Here is a 21,069-nt window from a genome sequence, read left to right on the forward strand (position 1 = left end):
AATACAAATTCCAACTAAATATATCTTATATAGGGTCTTATTCCCCAGCTCAGAGGATGGAGAGAGGAAGAGATGCCTTAAAGATTCAGCAACTGCTAAATTGGCAAAGCCAAACACAAATGTTAAAATACTTCTCTGAAATTACTTCTGCATAGTCCTGATGGAGGAACACAGTGGTTCCTCCCCATTACCTTTATATTTACATGAAGGAGACAAATGCATCAATAAACCCTGTGTTAATCATGTATTGACATGCGCGCTATGTCCACAGACCTACAGTATGTATGGTTTATACAAACTGCACGTGAGAAGTGGAGAAGAAAAAAGTAGAAACGAGGGAGAGCGAACCCACAGAGAAACAGGTTAAAATAATTTTCATTACTTTTTTTTTCTCCCACTTCAGCTCTCCGTCAGCACGGGAGGAGGCTGTGGGCTGCAGACTCAGTGTTGGAATGAGGAGTAATTGAGCTTGAGCACAGACTGAGGTAGCGTCTCCTCCTCTCGGTGTCATTGCTGCAGCCTCCGAGTCCCAGGGTGCAAAATCGTTTGCAAAGACAGCGAATGCGCCGCAGAAGTTGCCCAGCGTAGGACTCCGGAGGCATTGGCTCGATAACTTTTCACGTCATTTTCTGCTCTGGAGCCCCTTCTCGCCTCTCCTCGCAGCCTTTCCCACCGCGACTCACCAGTGCTCATGGGGAAAGGGAAGAGCAGCTTGCAGCACTGAGCCGACTGGACTCTAGCCCGTGATGTCCGGCACAGATTTGGAGGACTCACCTCCTTGTTGCAACTTGTCATCTGCTTCGGAGCTGAATGAAACTCAAGAGCCCTCTTTGAACCCCACCGAGTACGATGAAGACGAGGAATTCCTGCAGTACCTGTGGAAGGACTACCTACACCCGAAAGATTATGAGTGGGTCCTGATCGCTGGGTACATCATCGTGTTCGTGGTGGCTCTCATTGGGAACGTCCTGGGTGAGTGTAGTCTGGAGAAGCCCTCCAGAGGGCTATCACGTCCTCTTCGCCCCAGGCTGCAAAGGCTCGGAGACCCCTCCCTCGCGCTCAGACGCAAACAAAGAGGTCGCTGTTCTCGGGGTGGGGTTTTCTACTAAAAAAAAAAAAGTTTTTTGGTTTTTAGGAACCAGGACCAAGCCCTGGAATGGTGATTCCTTTTTTCTGCAGGGAGAAGCGGGGAACGGCGTTTCTTAGGCGACCACCTGGGTTACAAGTGCCAGCAGAGTGGCAGCGACGGGGATCTCCAGGTGGATTTTGAGTATGGGGAAATTAGTCATCCTTTTGTGTAACGTGGCTGTGTGTTTGGGGGTCTGGGGAGAAGTAAAGCTGGCAGAAAGCAAAGCTGTGCCTCTAAGGAGCAATCTTGCTTCGGCTTTTGAAGTCACAAAGGATTTGCAGACGAAGTAGAGTGCCCTTCGGCGCGGAGGTTTAGGCTCTGTCCAGAGGTGGTAATAAAAGGGTAGGGTGTAGAGACGGAGGAAAAGCAGAGGGTTCATTCATGCACTGTAGCTGATTTACACAGGAACCGTGCTGGGCTCAAGCAAGGAGGGGCCTCTGAGAAAAGTGCCAAAAAGATGACAATCATTCACCTATTCATTCATCATTCATTTATTCATTCACTCGACCAACACGGCCCAACCCCCCCCCCCCCCCACTACTGCCCCGGACGTTTGTTGCCACGCTTGGGGAATATTTGTAACTGATTTTTTTTTTCTCCAAAGATGAGACCAAGCTTAATGCTAGGCTCTCTCTATTTGTCTCTGTCTAGGTTTGAATGTAAACCTCCCCTCTCCCCACCTCTGCACAATTTCTGAGGTTTGGGGAGTAGGTGCAACGGTGATATGGTGGCTGAGGTGGTTGAGTTTATTAGGACAGCTGGGGAATCCACTTAAAAAGCAGCTTTGCAAGGGACAGGAGGACTTAGCATGAATTGTGAGTGGAAGGAGCCACGTACCTGGATGAATGAAGAGTAGGAGGCGTTTCCTATGCGGAGGGCAGTGTGGAGGGAATCTCTGTTGAAAATAACAGGAGGAAATGGAACTGTAAAGGGTGGACGGACTAGGAGAAGATGCTTTTGATTTTCAATTATAAAAATGGAAGAAGAGGAGTAAAGTGAGAGGCTGAGAGGCTTTGAAGCCCAAAGCAGAGAATTTGTAGCTGCAGTGGAGGATAATAAGGAATTTATCAGGCTTTCATCACTCACCTCATTTTTACCTTCTCTCCCCAAGTATGTCAGTCTGGTCAGGAGGCACTGAAAGCCTCTCACTCATTCAACAAGTGGAGTGGTAGGTAGTATGTTGATGGGCAGGTGTTCTGGGAAAGTTGGTAGAATAGTATGTGATAAGAAAAATAAGACTCCTCTGAGAACTTTAGTTTTGTTCATCCTGCATTATTTTGGACTATTTTTTGTTGGATTTTTAAAGATACACATAAGGGAATCTTTGGGGGATGTAAATAAGATGGAGAAAGGTGAAAATATACATGGTTAGGGCCCTTTGTTATAAGGATACATATATTAATATAATACCTTTCTTGTTTTCTTCTTGTCATCCTTAGTGTTACAACTTTTAAGACATGGCCACTAGTACAGCAACATTTCCCTGCATTATGCCAACACTTAATGATAAGTGAATATTCCAAATTGAATATCTGTTGAGTACCTAATGCATGACAGACCCCTTCATATACACTCTCTCACTTAAGCCTCAAACTAACCCACATTTGACAGAAGAAGAAGCAAGGCTTAGAGAAGTGAAAGGACTTATTAAGGAACATGATTCAGATTCGGTTCCATTTCATCTGACCTCAGATCCAGAATTCTTCATTGATATTCCACTCTATAGCTGAAACTATATAAGGAATAAATTCCTGACTCCTGATTGTCTGCAAGCCTATGAAACACACTTCCTGTTCTCTTCTGTACCTATGTTCACTGCTAATAAATTACCACAAGAGGTTAATGGCTCTGTCATTCTCTACAACAAAGACCTGGTCATAGAGAATTGTTATTGCAGTGCAGCAAACTTTTGACATGTCTTGCAGGAATAGCTACAAATCATAACGGTTTCCCTTCTCTGATTTTATTTCAGGCTTAATTTCTGTGATAAAAGTTGCTCCACTTTGCTGTTATTTCATTACAGCTTTGCACAGACCTGTGAGGCCTATTATATCCTAATTGAGTAGTTTAGGGGGGTTGGCTTACTAGCCTGGGGAATGCTTTAATCTCAAGAAGGAAACACCTCTACAGTAAGAGGACTTGTTTCATTAGGTAAAGGAAGAGAGCACTGTCCATAGTGCCAAGTGCTGAAATAGCCAATTGCATTCAGCTTAAAAAGAAATATTTACTCAAAGCACTCTGCTCTCAAGATGCTGACAGCTATTTTCCTCAGCATTGAATGACACTGAGATTGTCTCTGGCTGAACTGAAACCTATTCTTTGCTGACATATTCCCTGAGAGTTGATGAAGTTAAGTTTGACATTTAAACAAATGAGCAGTATCATTACTCACAGACAGCTTCCTGCTATTTGATGTCACTGTCAGATTTGCAAAATGGATTACATTGAGAATTGATTTTTCCTCCCTCTGGCATATGTAATTCTATGCAGAGAGTAATAGGATGTCACCTTATTTTGTAAGATAAAAAGGCAACATTAGGTTTGAAGGTGAAATACCACAGTGTAGGTAGCTTATGTAATCTCTGACCCTTTGGGTCCATTCACTGTTTGCACTTGCATGTAACTGAATACTTGGAAAATCTCAATCTTACTGAATTTACAAATGTAACACACTGGTTAGAAGGCATGCCCCCCACTGTCCTTTTGTGAAGTCATATAACAGGATGACAAAGTCTTGATCATTCCCACGTTATTTTCTTTACTCAACAGTTCCTCTCTTTCATTATATGCCCTCTCCACTATCAGGTGCTTTTTTCCAGAGATAGAGAGCAGTTTCCTGAAAAAAAAAGTGACAAAAGTCATTAAAAATAAGGCAAATACTCTGCTACACAGAATTTCACTAGTGTTGCATTCTAATAAAAAGTACATGTATGTGTAATTACAGAATTTAAGTCCTAGAAGACAAGGTGGGGCAGGGTTCTTTTTGGAAACAGTACTTTTCCCATATCTTTAAAATTATGCCCTGCAAAACCTATCCCCAAGTACATCTTGTACTAAATCCAAGTGGCTGCATTCAATTATTTAACCAGTATGCTTTGAGCAATATTATGTTTTTAAAATTAATGTGTTTTGGGGGACAAAGCTCTTGGGGACACTCAAAGGAAAATATTTAATTTCCTGTTTGCTATTCTTTTGAGTTGAAACTGGATGGAGAGATAAGTTCTAGTCAGTTCAAACATTAAACTTTGGAGGAAGTGAGCAATTCTCTGCCTTTTTTACTTCTGCATTTAAAGATATCTTCATTTTTACCTGGAATGCTTTTATTTCTCCTGTTGTTGTTTCATTATGAAAAATGAGAATATTCAACAAATGACATGAGTTCACCTATGCTTTTTGCTTCTTGTGTGACCATTAACAAGTTACTAACCTCTCCAAATCTGTTCTTTCCGACTTAAAATTAAGGCTGATAATATCTGCCTTATAGAAATCTGATGAGGCTATAATATATAGATATCTAGTATGTAGATATATAGAAAGGAATATATATGTGTATGTGTGTGTATGTATATGTAGGTATGTATACATGTGGACATACTAAACATGTGTGTATATTGTATATGTTTTCTCAACTCATAGTAAACACTAAATGCTGTTTTGTGTGACTTCATTCTAACTGTTGAATATCAGCCACTTTCTGTCTCTATGTCTGTGGTTCTGTAGCTCTTTATGGCCTCTGCTCTAGCCTTTTTCTGAATTGAATGCTTTACTAAAAGATAGTAAAATTGATCTTGCCTTTTCTCAATTGAGTATTTTGCTAACTAAAATCAAGTTGGCACATGTTACTCTCTTTTGTCACACCAGCTCTAACAGGTGCTTCGTGCCTTTGTACTGACTACTTAACATTGCTTTCCCACCTCTCTGTGAAAGTCATTCCTATCATGATAATTTTTTCCTCTGGCACACACACAGTTTCAGTGTGCCTGCACTGCATCCCATACACAGAGATTTGCATTGTTGGTGGGTTGGTCTACCAGTGTTAATGTTTTAAGCAGCACCCACATACACACAAATGCACACTGGCAATAATATGTTGGCTTAGCTCAGTTAAAGCACACTGCCTGTTAAGGATTTACCCAATAACAGTTAACCTAAGTTCAGTGGATGGGATAGGAAGAATGTCTGTAATAGGATTCCTTCTTATAGAGCTAATCTTATGCCCTGATTTTGGAAGTGGCAGTTACAGGTTCTCACTACTCCTCAGTCTAAGAAACACTTCTTTGATGGCTCTCCTAATCCCCAGTTCAGATCTGTCAGTATGTGCAAACCCTTTCCTATGCAGGAAGCAGAAAGAGAATAAAGATAATATATTACTCATGTCTTCCAGGACTCTGTAGAAGTCAAGAATAGTGACTGTAAAAGGTAATATAAATATACTCAATAAACTTTAAATGTGTGTTTTTAGTTACAGAGTGCAAAACATGCTTAGTTGAATAAGAATTAAAGTGATGCCTCCACATTTTTAGTAAAATCACAACCACTTAGTTTTACTGGGTAAAATAAATTGTGCTTTCGAGTTGCACAAAAGCTCAGTGATAATTTTTTAAATGTCTGTCTTAAATACAATAGCAACAATTATCATGAACAGACACTAATTAGATAACATGTGCTACTGATCATTTGAATGTAAGGGACTCTTTCTATATTTGAAAAAACATGAGTAAAGTGTGATAATATAAATAATACCAATTTCCAAAAGAGGCCAAATCTGACATTCAAACACAAATGTAGTACTCCAGGTTTTTAATTTTATTAGGGCATACACATGTATTTTATAGATATATATATTTTAATCATTGAAGAGTTTAGAATATATTTGCAAATCCTCAGGTACTGCAGCTATATTAGCATTCCAAAGTCTCTGAATTCTCACTCAGCTCCTACCATTTCAGGAGTATCCATCACTGGTGTTATTTCACTAGTGAAAGACGATCTTTCCATCTGTCTTCTTGCAGCATTCTGACATATTCCCCACCAGGAGTGATGTTGGCTTCATTAATTAATGGCTCACTGGTAGGGGTCAGTCAATGTCATGTGGTGGGTGAAGTGGAGGATATTCATCTCGAGTTCCTTCCCTCACTGCAAAGGAAAGCGAAGAATATTTATTGAGTACCATGTGCCAGGCTGCACAATAAATGTAACTATTTCATTGATGCTTTATAACAAGCTTTTAAGGAGGAAATTAATAGCTTTGTTTTACAAACAAGAAAACTAAAATCCAAAGAGCTATTTTAACTGATTCCAAAGTTTAGTCATACAGCAAGTAGCAGCACTAGGTTTCAAATACAAATTATCGGGTTCCATGGCCCTTTTGTGTTCCATTACTTTATCCTGTCTCTCTCTTTTGCTTCTGATTCTGATTGAGAAACACAGACAAACAGAAAGTGGAAATGATACTTAGGTGTGCCCTCTAGACAATTTACAGAGTTGTTCTGGCATGTTGCCACACCTTTTCTCTGACAGACTATAGCTGTGAGCTCATCTGATAAACTGATCAAGGTCAGGCTCGTGTTACCTCAAAAGAGAAAATTTCAAGGTAAAGTAGGTGCTGCCAAAAATGCTTTTGCCTGGTCAAGGGGTGAGTCACTGGATACATGTTAGATAATTCTGGCCAAGGATTACGTTGTCATTGAAGGTGCTATGTTTAGCCATGATTTAACACTGAGGGTGTAACACTCACTATCTCACATGATCTAAAGATCTTTTTTCCCTTTTTTTAAAATTACTTAATTAATTAATTTATTTTTAGTTGAATTTTTAGGGTGACACTGGTTAACAAAAATCATACAGGTTTTTGGTGCACAATTCTACAACACATCGTGCGTATACTGTATGCATGTTTACTTACTGCCCCAAAGCTACCCCAAGTCTAGTGTCTGTTCAACACCATATACGCCCCCCACACTTTCCTCCACTTCCCACCATCCCCCTCCACCTGCAGTCACCACACTGTCATCTGTGTCCATGAGTTTTTTCTTTCTTTTCTTTGTTGCTCAATCCCTCCACACCTGCACCCAAATCCCCTGACAGGTCAGCCTGCTTTCTATCTTTTCAAGTTTTCAATCCTATACATGCATTTTATTTTTTCCTTCCTGTGACATAATTAATGTTAACTTTGTAAAAATGATAAGTTTCTTTTGATTTGACTGAATAGGTCCATCTTTATATCGCACAATACATTACTAGAGCATAAGGGTGTTACCTTTAGACACTGACAATAGACCACTTTGAGATGCTACTAGATGAAATGTACAACGTATATGACCAGTATTTTAATAGACGGTTTGTGGGACTGAATTTGTTCATTTCACCTTTGTTTTGAAAGAGAGATGATCTCTTAACAAAGTAAATGTATTTTATATGTATATTTAAAATAGGTTATGTTTTCTCACAAACAAAAAAACAAACTTCAGAATAAATATGCACTTTATTCTTTAAAAATATTTTGGGATTGTTAACATTGAGTCATTTCCAGTAACCTGCTTTTAATATCAAATACGAATGAACAATATTCAATATTTACATGGCATTTCACTCTTCAGAAGATATTGTTACATATATTGTCTAATTTATTCTTCACAACAATATTAACAGGTAGGTCTTAATTAGTGAAGAAATAATTCAAGTACTTGAATCACCTTAAAAAAGTTTGAGTAGATACAAATATGAAAGAGTCGTGTGTCAGCCTGGGAGGAGTTTGTTAGTTTCCTATATATAAGAGGCCAGGATAGTGATGCTAACTATGCCTGTCTGGCCTTCAGCTGCGAAGTCTTTGATATCTGGTTTTTTTAACAGTATGTGTTCAAATGTATACTAACCAAACTCACAAACCTGGCAAAAAAAGAAAATAAGAGTTCTAATGTTTTAATTTAAAATAGGAAGTTACTCTCACGAGCTCTAGAATGCTCAAAGTCCTTTCAATCATCACAGCCTCTTTCTGTAGGCATTGCTTTATGAGAGCTTTATTGGTCTGAATAGCTAGACTATGCCATACTAGCAAATAAACCCTGAATTCTCACTGGCTTCGTGTCACAAAAGTTTATTTCTTGCTTATGTAATAGCTAAAGTGGGTTGTGGAGTCTGTTTTACCCACTAACTCATTGTCCAGGTGTCCTCCATGTTTTGTGCACCACCTTAACATGTGGCCTCTGTGGTGACCAGCCTCCAGGATGGCCTCACCTCCAGGTCTTCATGCCCATGTGTAGTCCCCTTGTCAGACTGTGCCAGGATTGGGCCATGACCAAAAACGTACAGCACAGGGGGTAGTCTGTCACTTTCAAGATTACATTATAAAAGGTTACAGCTTCTGCTTTGAGTCCCCACTCTTTCTCTTGCTCTTGGATTTCTTGTTTTGAAGAAAGTAAGATGTTTCATTGTTAGCAATGCATATAGTAAGACATTGAAAAACCCATCCAACAGCCATAGAGGAAATATAGCCTTCTGACAACCACATGTATGAATGTGAAAGCAAATCTTCCAGTCAGGTTGATTCTTGAGATGCCTGCAACAGCACCCTGAACTGAAACTTAATAACAGGCAGAACAGTCTAGCTGAATTTCTTCCTGATTCCTAACCCTTTAGAAGCTATGAGATAATATGTTTGTTGTTTTAAGATTTTTTTTAATTTGGGGGTAAGTTATTATACAGTCTCCTAAGTTGTCATGGTAGCAGAAATGTGAACTAGAAAAAGTATACTGGCTCTTAACTACCTTTGCCCAAAAGCTACACATGTCAACTGTACCCCTAATCATTTGGCCCAAACCAAACACATTTTATCACCCTACCTGCAAACAGGACTGAAAAATGTAAAGGAATCCTGTCTTTGTCATGGAAACCATACAATAGTTAAAAGTATTTTTAGCTTGTATAGACTCAGAATAAGGAAATTTAGCAATCATATTCTTAATGGCATAAGGCTAAGATAGCTGATAGCTATAACCACTTCACACTTTAGAGCTCTGCCAGTAAAAATAACTTATAATATTGGGAAACTTTTCTAAGTTGATTATCATCTAAGAATCTAGAGGAAAAGATAATAGAAACCATGAAACCTACACTCTAGGTGGAGAGACAAACATATTAATAGATTATTTCAATATAATGTGGCAAGTGCTCTGGCAGATGGTGATAGGATGTAGTGAAAGTATATAGAAAGAGTACTTCATTTCACTTGGGGGATTAGAGAAAGATTCAGGAGGAGATGACACATACCCTGAATTTTAACGCTTCAATTAAAGTTATACAGGTGAGGAAAAGCGGGTAAGGATGTCCTAAGCAGAGGAAACAACATGAGTGAAATCAAAGATGCGTGAAATAGCATGGGCTATGAAGAGAATGTTAAGCAGTTGGGTAACTCAAGTGTAACTGAGGATGAGGGGAGTCTAGAGATGAGGCTGGAGCATTAGTAAGGGTTGGGTTAGGGAAGGCCTGTGTACCTTACTGAAGGTCCTGGCTGGCTTTGATGCTGTAGTTTAAAGGGAGCCTTAAGAGGTTTAAAGGAGAGTGCTGCCATTGGTGTGCACTTTTCATGCGAGCATCCTGGGGTTAATGTAAAGAAAGTCCAAAAGGAGGAAGACTTGTGAGGGTTTTATACTGATGTTGGGGCTCATTAAATCAAGCTGGCTTCAGTAAAAAAATTGATAATAAAAGACAATAAAAACTATCTAAATAATTACTTCTATGAAGGTTTCTATATGCTGTATAAGAAAGAAAAGGAGAAAAGAAGAAAGTGAGAAAATGAAAAGTAAAGGAAGGAAAAAAGAAAAAGACTAAAATTAGAAAAAATGTTGGTATTTTTTGCTTTACAGAATATTTAAATTTGAGAAGAAATTTCTGTTTAAATTATTTTTATATTTTTCCTGAAGGATGCATATAAAAATCTTACATGCCATGGCTTTATTAATATTTTCCAATATTCTATATAGTTTTCACTAAAATCATTTTTATAATAAATTTTTTGGGAGGTTTCAAAAAGTTACTATATTCCTAGTCACCCATTATTTTGGCCTTTAGATAATTTTTTAGGCTCAAACTAATATCAAGAAGATGAAAAATTTGAGTTCTAATGAATTTTTTTAATATTGTCTTTTAAAATTTTTTTATTACTTTTAGAGAGAAGGGAAGGGAGGGAGAAAGAAGGTGAGAGAAATATCAATGTGTGAGAGAAACGTTGATCAGTTGGTTGCCTCTCCCAGGCCCCAGCTGGCATGTGCCTTGCCTGGGACTCTAATCTACAAACTTTTGATATTTGGGACAATGCCTAATCCTCTGAGCCAGGGCAGTCAGGGTGAACTTTTTTATATTTTCAAATGAAATCCCTATTTTTTTACTGCAATGTACTTAGAATTATCTAAAGATGCTCATTTAAAATTTATTCTAAATGGCATTTTTATCATTAAAATAATCAATGAGAATATCACATTGACCCCAGGTGAGTCATGAGGGAATTACAAGAAACATTTCTCTACAAGTTGACTTGACATTTCAAAATTTTTAAAACTGTGGTGGCTTAAAAAACTTTTAAACAGTGGAGTAGCAAGATGTTGTATCATAAAGTTCTACACCAGAAATTTACACATTATTAACAAATGTTACACCCAGTACATTTATTTTTAAAAATTAAAATAAAAGTATATAGGAAGTTTTAAAATGGAAAATAAATAAATAAATACTTTAAAAAAGCTTTATTCACTACTCTTAGTTGACAATAGGAATACAGTGGAGATTAAAAATTATAATATCCTTTTCTAGGTTTTCAGTGAGTTTTTTTTCCTCCTGAGACACTCTAAAATGAATTTATAAAGGACATGGTTTGTAACCATGTGAGGCCTTCATTTTATCACTACATTTCTAGAAATGGGGTCAAAAATGTACTGTCTATATTAATTCATTTCATCAATTCAGAATGAATTTGATAAGTCATCCACTTTGGTAGAGAACTATATTGCCTATAAATTCTATTCTGAAGTAAATTTGTCTTTCTTAAAATGTGCAAATTGTGCAAATATTTCTGGATAGATGTACAAAGATATGCTTAAGTGTTTATGAAACCATTTGTCATTGGGTAAAACTGAGTCAACTTTTCATTATGATAAAATAGCTTAAAAGTTAATCTTTCCAATTAGAATACTTAATATAAAAAATCCCTAATTTTAGAAAGCTTTAAAATACACATTAACAAATCTCACTAACTGGTATAAGAAAGGACTTCATAACTACTGGGACATTTACACGCTCGGGCTTTATTTACACCTCAGACACAGGAAGCCTAGAAAGACCTTGTTCTTTGAAGTCATCAGAGATGGTGGTGGTGACTCATAGATTCCTGAAAGTCCGTAACCCAAGTTTATAGATTTATGTGTTTTGTTTTTTCCAGGCATAATGAACTTTGCAACTAATCACTGAAAAGAAGCCAAACTATCTCAGTGGAAATTGAAGAGTAAGATTTTAAGAACTAAAAAACTCATAACTAAAAACCTGTGTGTGTGCACACAGACACATTTGGGGAACTGTCCTGGCTGGGGACTGAACCCAGGCATGTACCTTGACTGAGGATCAAATGGCAACCCTTAGCTTTGCAGGACAACACAACTAACTGAGCCACATTAGTCAGGGCCACCGGAGTTTTTTCATGCAAGAGTAAGAAGCTACCTTCTTTGAACGTTAAACATGCCAAAACTGGTATAAGGCCTTGACTTTCCTAGAGTTAAGAGCTATTTTCAACTACCAGATGCATAAGTCCTTGAATTAACATTCCTAAAAGAAGGAGTACCTCTTGTTCTCATTGATTGTTGTGGCATAAGTTCATTCTCTTGAACAGACAATATATTTCTGCTTTAGAGCCTTCACTGTTTCTAACCTCTCTGACCCTCTCATGGGTGGCTCCTCCTCAGGTCCCCTGTCACATCTTTTGACAAGGTCTCTATGAAGACCCAGTCTGAATTATCAGCCCCTTCATGTACCATGACACCACTTCATTTTATTTTGTCATAGAACTTACCACTTTTGAAAATATACTCTTGGTTTATTTGTTCATTTTTCTGTGTCTCCCTTAAGTATCATGTAAGCTCTATGAGGAGAGATCCTTTATTTTTCTCTTTTGTGGATGTGTCCTCACTGTCTAGAACAGTGGTAGGCATGCAGCAATTTTTAGCTACCAAATAAAGTATTAGATTTCCACCAAGAGAAATGCTTTAATTATGAGTACATTAAAATAGGCAATAGAGGCTTTACATTTTTTCAATATACAATTTTAAAATAAAACCTTGGTAATCTGAATTATGTTTGTGATAATTTTGGTCAATATCTTAAGGAACACACTCTTTAAAATGAATATTATATAGTTACTAAAGAAATGTTTTGGGGACCATTTGCAAATCTCTCCCCACAACTGAAATTCCCTTAACATTACCAAGAAACTGTCTGTCTCTTGTCAAGTGGGATTTAAGACTGTGCTACAGCAGGTTTTTTGTTTTGTTTTTTTCTCCTCAAGGAAGTTATACCAAGATCCTTCCAAATAACATGATATATTCTACAATAACTGCAGAGAACACGTAATATACACAATTCTTACTTAAGCCCTCTTTGCTCTTTGATTTGAAGTAATTCTTGGTTGTTTTCTTTTATGTTTTCATAAAAGTCTAAGGAAACATTTGACCATTTGTGTCCCATATGCAGGAAGAGAGCTGAGGCTGAATGTTACCAGGACCCCACACTTTCTGCAATAAAAAGAGCCAAACATACCTTCATGCGAGTCCCAGGTGTTTCAAGGATGCCCACAGAGACTCAGCCTTAAGAATCCTTTTTCATTCTGCCCATTGCCAGTGACATGACAATTCTAGTCACAAGTACACTAGACAGTGCAGACAATTGAAAAAAATCTATTTTCAGATGGAGCACAAGAGCAGTGTTGGTAATAACTGAATAGTTCAGATACTTCATTTAATGGGGAATAAGAGGGAAAAAACCCTTTTGACTAACTCAGGACCTCAGTTTCCTGAAATATCCATTAAAGTTATAAATTTTAAAAAATGGAAGTGCTGTCTTGCTCAGAGAAGGGAGACATTGCTAGAAGACCCTTGACTAATTAAACCAATTTAACCAAAATTTCTTATTGCTGTGAATGAAGTAAATTATAATAGAATTTGCATGTTATTTTTTTGGAGTTGTTATATTGCCATAATTACATAACTCTTTAACATTTTAGTTAATCCTACAACAACCTGTGTAATTGGGCTATTATTCACCCTTCTTTCCAGGTAATGAGTGACATTTAATATTAGAGAGCTGCTTTTGTGTCACTTGTTTGAATAGCTGTCCATGTTATCACTTTGTTTCCCCATTTCTGAGTACTAAATAAAAACAATGCTCTGTTCTCCCTTTCCATTCCCCCTGGGAAAATGCAACTGTGAAAGTGTGTGTAGCAAGTTGAGAAACAGAATGTGTGTAGTTTAAGAAGAATGCACAAATTTTTATGTGCATTTTTTGGTAAACTCAACTGAAAGAGTCTGAAGATTCAGTGACTAATCACCAGGGCCTCATTGGTCTGTAACTCAGTGCAGGAACCTGGATGCAGAGAAGGGAAGAGGAGCATCAGCAAAAGTCAAGCCTAACACAGATTTTCTCTGCTAATACACAGGAGTTCTTGAGACTTCTCTGAGTGCTCAGTCACAATGGCAGTATCTACCAACTGTTGGTGTGATTTGATATCATGCAAATATATCTTTATCATCCAAATGCAAGTAAAGGCAACTCAGTGCAACTGTAGCAGCAAAAGGTGCACAAAATATAAAGCAACCTGAACCACCACACAGGTTTTCCAGGGCTTATCTAATTTGGAGCTATTTCCTTTTCTTATTTCATTCAGCAAATATTTATTGAATGCCTTCAATGTGAAATCTGTTCTATTACATTCTGTGGAGGAAACGGAGAAGTGAATGAGGCCTGGATCTTACCTACAAGGAATTTCTAATCTTGCAGGAGAGACTGACATGTAAACCGTAGACCATACTGTGAGGGTTACTGAAGAAGCATACGCTAAGTGTTAGAGCATGGAAACATAAGAGTTAGATTTGAGTTGGGGTAGGAAGTAGCATTTGAGGTATTGTTGGTATATGAATACAATTTGAAAAGTTCCAAAGGATGAAAAGAAATTGTACCTAAGTTGATGCAGTAACCAGAGTAAATTTATGATTGCTTACAGATATATAAATAACTAAGCTGAAAATGTCATTCAGGGAATTCCTGAATGTAAAACATAGATTTCCATGAACTTTTCTGAGTAATTTCAAGTAACAGAAACTTCAAGTAATCTCCTCTGATGTTTTGTATTCTTTTTATGGCCTTCTTTATTTTGTGGGTATCGCCACACAGATACCTGTGATGTTATATTGTGGTAGATTCAATGTAAAAAGTCTTAAATCCCTAGAGTTGTCTGAAAATAAGCTCTGCTATATCAGAGCTCCCAAACGAAGATTAATATAGGGCAATGGTAAGAAGTGGAAGTTATTTGAGACCAGATACTGGGAAGCCACTTAGGAAACTGTTGAGACTTTTCAGGCAAGTGATTACAAAGGTGAAACCAAGGCAGCAAAGTTGAATATGGAAAAAAATTAAACAAATATACAAGACATTTTGGAGATAGATATTGACAATTCCCAAATGTAGGGAATTGAGCGGAACATAAAATAATCTTATGATTAATAGACATTTTTGCCCAAAGAAAGAGTATTGATTGTCTTATTTGTCATTTTCTTAATATAGACAAGCACTGTAGAAAGGAAATCAAGTGTTGTGAGTAAAGGGGTCAACATGAATTTGGCCAAGGCAGGAAGAGTTATAATAGGAGTGCACTTGTGGAGCTGTTCAGTAGGAAATAAGGTTTGCTTCCCAATATGCCACTTAGTTTGCTAGTCACAGATTTTTTTTCCTTGTGGCTATGCAAGCAATCTACACAGTTTATGTGAGGGTTATTTAGACAGTGTGTTCTGGAATAATTAGAAGTATACAAGGAAATAGAAATTTGTTACCAGGTGAATCAAGTTGCAAGAGCTTTTTTACAAACTAAAATTCATTAGTTAAAAAAAAATAGCTATAGTGTGCCCATACCAGCTACAGAAAACAGGCAAGGCTCCTTCGCTTAAGAAACATATTCTAGTGGTGATATTTAAGACACATTTTGATAGTAGGACCAATGGGATTTGCAGAGGGATTGCATACCAGTGTGAGAAAAATAGATGAGTCAACATTTTCATCACAAGTAAGTGAATATTGGTGTCATTTATTGAGATATGGGGTGCTGGGGGAGGAGTCAGTTTCCTATAGGGAAGGAGAGAGAATCAAAAGTACTATACATTTAAGACAGTTAAGGGAGATGTACAGTGAACATTTGAATATAAAGTCAGGAGTGTTAAGTTAAGCTAGATGAAGTAAACCTGTGATTTATAACAGTCATCTTTTATGTTCGTACCTTTTTACATATTCCTGTTATGGCCTCCGATATGAAAGACTATAAAAGGGACTACATAGTGAATACAAAATTCTTTCTTACATATATTTCATTTTTGGCTTTCTCCTGTATGAAATCATCACAGTTTCCTTAAACTGGGGAAAGAATAATCTTGAGCCATACATCAAGAAACAAAAACAAAAAATTAGGGTACATGGTAAAAAATGTTTGTGTTCATTCCTGACTTACTGAGTTAGATTTTAGGAGCTGGTAACTCTAGAATTGACATTTAAGGTAGTGTACCAGTACACTGAGTATGAGAATCCCTGTCATAGAAAAAGGGTAAAAGGGAGCTTCTTATTATATGGGACTCCTGCTTTTGGAGACCAACTTGAAAGCCAGGAGATGTTACAATTTGACACAAATTCAAGTGTGCCTGTAAGAGCTACCAGAGGAGAGAAGATTAAAAGACCTACTTTGAAAAATGATTAGACAGAAAAAAAAGAAAGTGCAACATAAATACTAATAGGAGATATTAAAGGAAAAAAAGGCAGGTTAAACCAATAGGAATCCCAAGACTTCAGTGATAACTTTGAAATAATAGTTACATAACACTTCAAACAGAGTTATTAGTGGGCACATTGTCTCAATTTATTATCATAGCAGTCAGTACACACGTTTTTGTTATCCAACTTTGCCAAAACAAGGACATTTCAGAAGTCTGTCATGACAGACAGAATTCACTGCATGTGTAATTCACTGCCTACAGAATTAGTAATGCAAAGATTTAGAAAAATTCTAGAGAAAAATTAGAAAAAAATTAGTAGTACAAAGATATACTTCTAACTTGCATGTTTTTATTTACAATTTTTCTATATGAAGTCAATGTTTCAGGATTGATGTGAAATTTAATTCCTTTTACCATGTCCCTTGAATCATTAAACAAAATCTACACATATACTTCTATGCATAATAAATGTAGTTAATCATTTATGTCAGAAGAAATCTGAGTGTTGCTATGAATAGGTGTTAGGCACACAAAAGTATGTGAAAGACTGGCTTTGATTTAGTTCTAGTGGATCTAATTTATTAAGTTATAAATGTGAGGAGCTATTAGTCACAGAGTAGACCTAGGATTATGTAAAATTACAATAACATCAAAAGCTTGTTATCCATAATATTGATAATATTGGATGGGTATGGATTAAAACAAAGAATAAAAGCTTTCCTCCAAGGGTTTGTCCACACTGAGGTTTTAGAAATTCAGTTTCTCACTGCAATAGCCTTATCTCTGTGTGTAAAGAAGGAGGAAACATAAGACTCTAGCAAGCTCTATCTAAATCCTTTGCAGAAAGATGCTTACCTACCTTTTTCTTCAATATATTAAAGTTTGCAAATATTCTACTTCCAAAGAGTAGGTGTTATAAAAATATTGTGAAATGTTTATAAGACTTGAGATATATTTGGTGATAATAGGTTAGAAAAGAGACATTTTTATTATGGACTATAATGATACAGACTTAGAATATGTAAGTCTAAATTATTTCCTATACTTTGCATATATTGTATATATACCTGAAATCCTGGGTATACTCACCAGTATTTTAAGGGGTCAGTGGCATTAGTTATATATAATTTGATTCTCCTTTACATTCAGTTCAAGGAACTCACATTTAAAGTTTCTGTTTTCATTTAAAAAATATTTAGGATGTGCCTTGGCTTTTATTAAGAAAGCCATTATCTTCAACTTTCCTGCAACTGGATCCCAGGTTATTACTTTTTATCTCCTTAGAGTATTGATTAAGATAAATGTTGATTACTAAAACATGTTCAATTAATTCTTTACTAAATCTAATTGTCTTCCTCCTTTTTGGGGACTCTGTGTTATAAGTTAATCTATATGCTCTGAATATAACCCAGGAACAGGATATGTGTTGTAGTTTTATGAGCATTTTTTCTATTCAACATTCTAATTAAACACTTAAAGTTCTATTTTTAGCATTGTGTGAGTATAAGAAAACATGGTCTGTGCTCAGGTTTAAAAAGTAAAGAAAATTTATTGAGGGTTTCTGGAGAACAATACAAGGCCTTAGGGACAGATTCCTTTGGAAGGCCATGGGCTGCCATTTTCTTGAGAGGAAATGTCGCCTCTGCAGCCTGAATCCTCATGTTCTCCAGGGATCTGGTGTGGCTGGTCTGCTATTGTTGAATGGGTGTAAGTGAAAACTGAACAATGAGAGAACATTCACTCATTCATTCACTCATTCATTCACTCATTCACTTGCTCACTTATTAATGAAACAATCTTTGAGCATCTATTTATTGCCAGGCATTCTCCATCATACCAGCAAGAACAAAGATAAAAAAAAAAGACAGCATTTTTTTTCAAGGGGTTAATAGTCTTCTGGAAAGGCTAGAAATACAATATATTACAGAAAAACACAGTGTGGTATTTACTATTAAATAGATGTGAATAGTGCACTGAAATATAAGATTGTACATATAATATTAGCTTAATGAATGAGAAGGAAACATTAACACTGTAGTTCTCCCTGGGTATCAAGAAGTGAAGGGCAGGAAGGACAAAAGATGAGGTAAAAAATGTTATTGAGGCAGGGCACAAGCAAGCTAAACTTTGCTACCTCCAGCTTTTAGTATCCTCAGAATGATGGCAGGACAAGTCTGTGTCTTAGAGAATGTTTTGTCCCTCTCACTCCAAGAGGCAAGCCATGGGGTTTGGTCACCTCTCTGGCAAACCACAGTTTACGGAGGAATTTTCACTGTCCCCATCTCAGCCTCCTGTTGCCCTGTGAGAGTTAATCAGAGTAGCATTAGCTCTAAATTTCTCATCAAACATAATAGTTTGGTTGCTTTATTATTACTGTCCTTTAAGTTTATTTTTTAGAAATAAGTTGTTTAGTGTTAGCATCATTAATTTCATCAGCATAGGACAGAGTTAATTCCATTGATGAATGCAAATAGCGTGTGCTTTCTGGCTTCTGCATGGCTTGTTCTCTTCTGTTGCCACCTGAAGTCTGGTTCTCAACTGGTTACCTCCTTGGCAATGGAGCATAAATTGGTAACATTTGGCAACATTTTATTTTTTCCATAACAGGTTTGAAAATAGTGGCCTGAGAAGGACTTTGTTCATTTGTCTAGATTCCCTTTATTTTTCACGGTCACAGCTAGATGAGCTACAAGAACAGTATCTCTTACATTTCTGTTGTTAACTTATGATTAGGATCATGGGCAGTAGAACATTACCAATCTTAGAATGGGGGTTTCTGTTGCTAGCTTAAAGACTAAGGTTTCTCTTATTTTCAGTAGCTTTGGGATGAATATATTATTGGAAATATTGGTCATTTGCAAGTTTTTTTAATTTAAAATTCTACTAGAAAAATATACAGGGATAGGCAAAAGTAGGTTTACAGTTGTGAGTATGCAAAACACAATAGATTCTTATATTATTATGATCATAATCTGTAAGTCTTTTTCCATACGATCAACTGCAAACCTACTTTGCCCACCCCTGATTTATGTTAAGTAACTGTCACATCCCTTTAAAGAACAATGCCTTATTTTTGAACAACAATAGTAGATGAAGTAGAATTCTTTTTTTTACCTTAAATGTATACTTCATATTATAAAAAATAACAATATGTCATCTGGCAATGCAAATCATTTAGTGGAATTTTTTTAAATGATTTTATATATATAATTAAATATGGATACTCATTTTCAAATTTCAAATCAGAAAATATATCTGAGATGCTAACTTATCTCAAATTGTTATTTTTACTTCACTATTAACACAATAGGACTTAAAATATGAATATTAGAATCTAACTTAATAATAAATGTGGTTAAAAAAGTGAGAAATAAACTTCAGATTTACTTCGGGAAATTTGGTTCTGTTCAGCTTCAGCGTTTAGTTTCCATGAGTCTGATGTTTAATTATGTTTCTTTGTCATTGAGGGGGCTGGAAGTATGAGTATTGAAACACCAAAACAATGAGGTAGTAATGATAGCTCTCTGTTTTTAAATCTGGTGCTTTCTCAATGAAAAAGATGTTGACCTCTTGAATTTCTATAAAACCAAAAATGTGGCTTTCAGTGAAAATATAATCACATGGGAAGACAAAATTAGATTAAGACACAAACATGGCATGATTCATATAAAATATTTAAAACCCAATAGTGCAGACAGAGACACATTGTTTCCTCTAGTCACGTTTTCTGGTGTCTCACTGAAAATAATTACAAAGTCATTAACTTTCAGAATAAAGGGCAGAAATAAAAAGAAAGAAAGAAGGTACCTGGCAATAAAACAGAACAAAAAGCATACATGAAGATAAAATGAAAAGTCAATAGGATATTGACATCTTTTTTAAAAGACAGAAACAGCACAATATAAAACACCTCACGAGGGAAACATCACACACATGCACACAATGCCAGAATAATAAAACAAAAGGAAAAGTGTACCAAAATGAACACTGACTTAAAACTTTTGAAATGTATTTAACTAAAGGTACCACGAGGAAGTGTTTTATCAAGGTGTTCCCAGCATCGATTCAAGATAAAACCAGAACAAATGGCTCAAGTTAAAATCAGAGAGAATTACAATAGCTAAAACAGGCATAGAAAGAGTACAGAGGAGAAAAAGGCACACTGTCCTGTATATCCCGAAAATGCCTGAATTTCAAAAATGTCAAATGTCACTGTAGCACAGGGGTCTATAATAGATACCCAGTGCTTTTTCCAACAGCCACATCTCCCGTTCTTCACATAACAGCATTACCTCTTCCTTTAGGAAGCTGTGCCCTTACCATTCCATGGAAGTGTGGTGGAGAGAGGAAAGAAAATATCAATCACAGTAACACCCACTCCTCACCCACCCCAACCACTTCCACCCAGCTTGTGAGAATCAGAGAGAGAAAGGACCAATCAATCATTTCCTGTCTCCCAACCACAGTGCTTGGCGAAGGGGTGATAATCTGATCCCAATGAAAATCACCAGAGTTCCTCTGTTTTTTGCTACTTGGGATGATTAGACCTAGAGATGCCTAAAATCCTCTCCTTTTACTACTCAGAAGAAAATCATACCTCCTAGGAGATTTAAACCAGCCTGCAGAGAAACAGATCGAGAGATGGAGAGAACCCTAATGATAATGTTAGAATACCAAGATCTAGTTAGATCAACCCTTCCCTAGTATACGAGGTTTATTTGTTTACATTTACTAGATTTGGATGGTTGTACTGCAAAGCACTGATTAAGACAAGAACCAGTCTGCATGATACAGGTAGTGAGAAGGAAGGAGAAGAGAGAAAATGAGAGTGAAAGAAAAAATAAAAACAAAAGCAAATGGAGAAGGACATGAGGAAATCTGACTACTTTTATTCTTTGACGTAGTTTACACTCTTCTGAGATTGTTCTT

At 36.6% G+C, this 21,069-nt stretch overlaps 1 protein-coding gene across 1 annotated transcript in view; it reads left to right on the forward strand.

Annotated features, from left to right (window-relative positions):
• The first annotated feature begins 322 nt into the window (after positions 1-322).
• HCRTR2 (hypocretin receptor 2) overlaps positions 323-21,069 on the forward strand; it is an 84,423-nt gene continuing 63,676 nt past the window's right edge. Inside the window, exon 1 of the mRNA XM_028510089.2 lies at positions 323-972. Coding sequence (XP_028365890.1) covers positions 747-972 — 226 coding nt within the window. The 5' untranslated portion in view covers positions 323-746. The remainder of the gene's footprint in view (positions 973-21,069) is intronic.

This window comes from Phyllostomus discolor, chromosome 4 (assembly GCF_004126475.2).
Source record: "Phyllostomus discolor isolate MPI-MPIP mPhyDis1 chromosome 4, mPhyDis1.pri.v3, whole genome shotgun sequence".
Classification (NCBI taxonomy): domain Eukaryota; kingdom Metazoa; phylum Chordata; class Mammalia; order Chiroptera; family Phyllostomidae; genus Phyllostomus; species Phyllostomus discolor.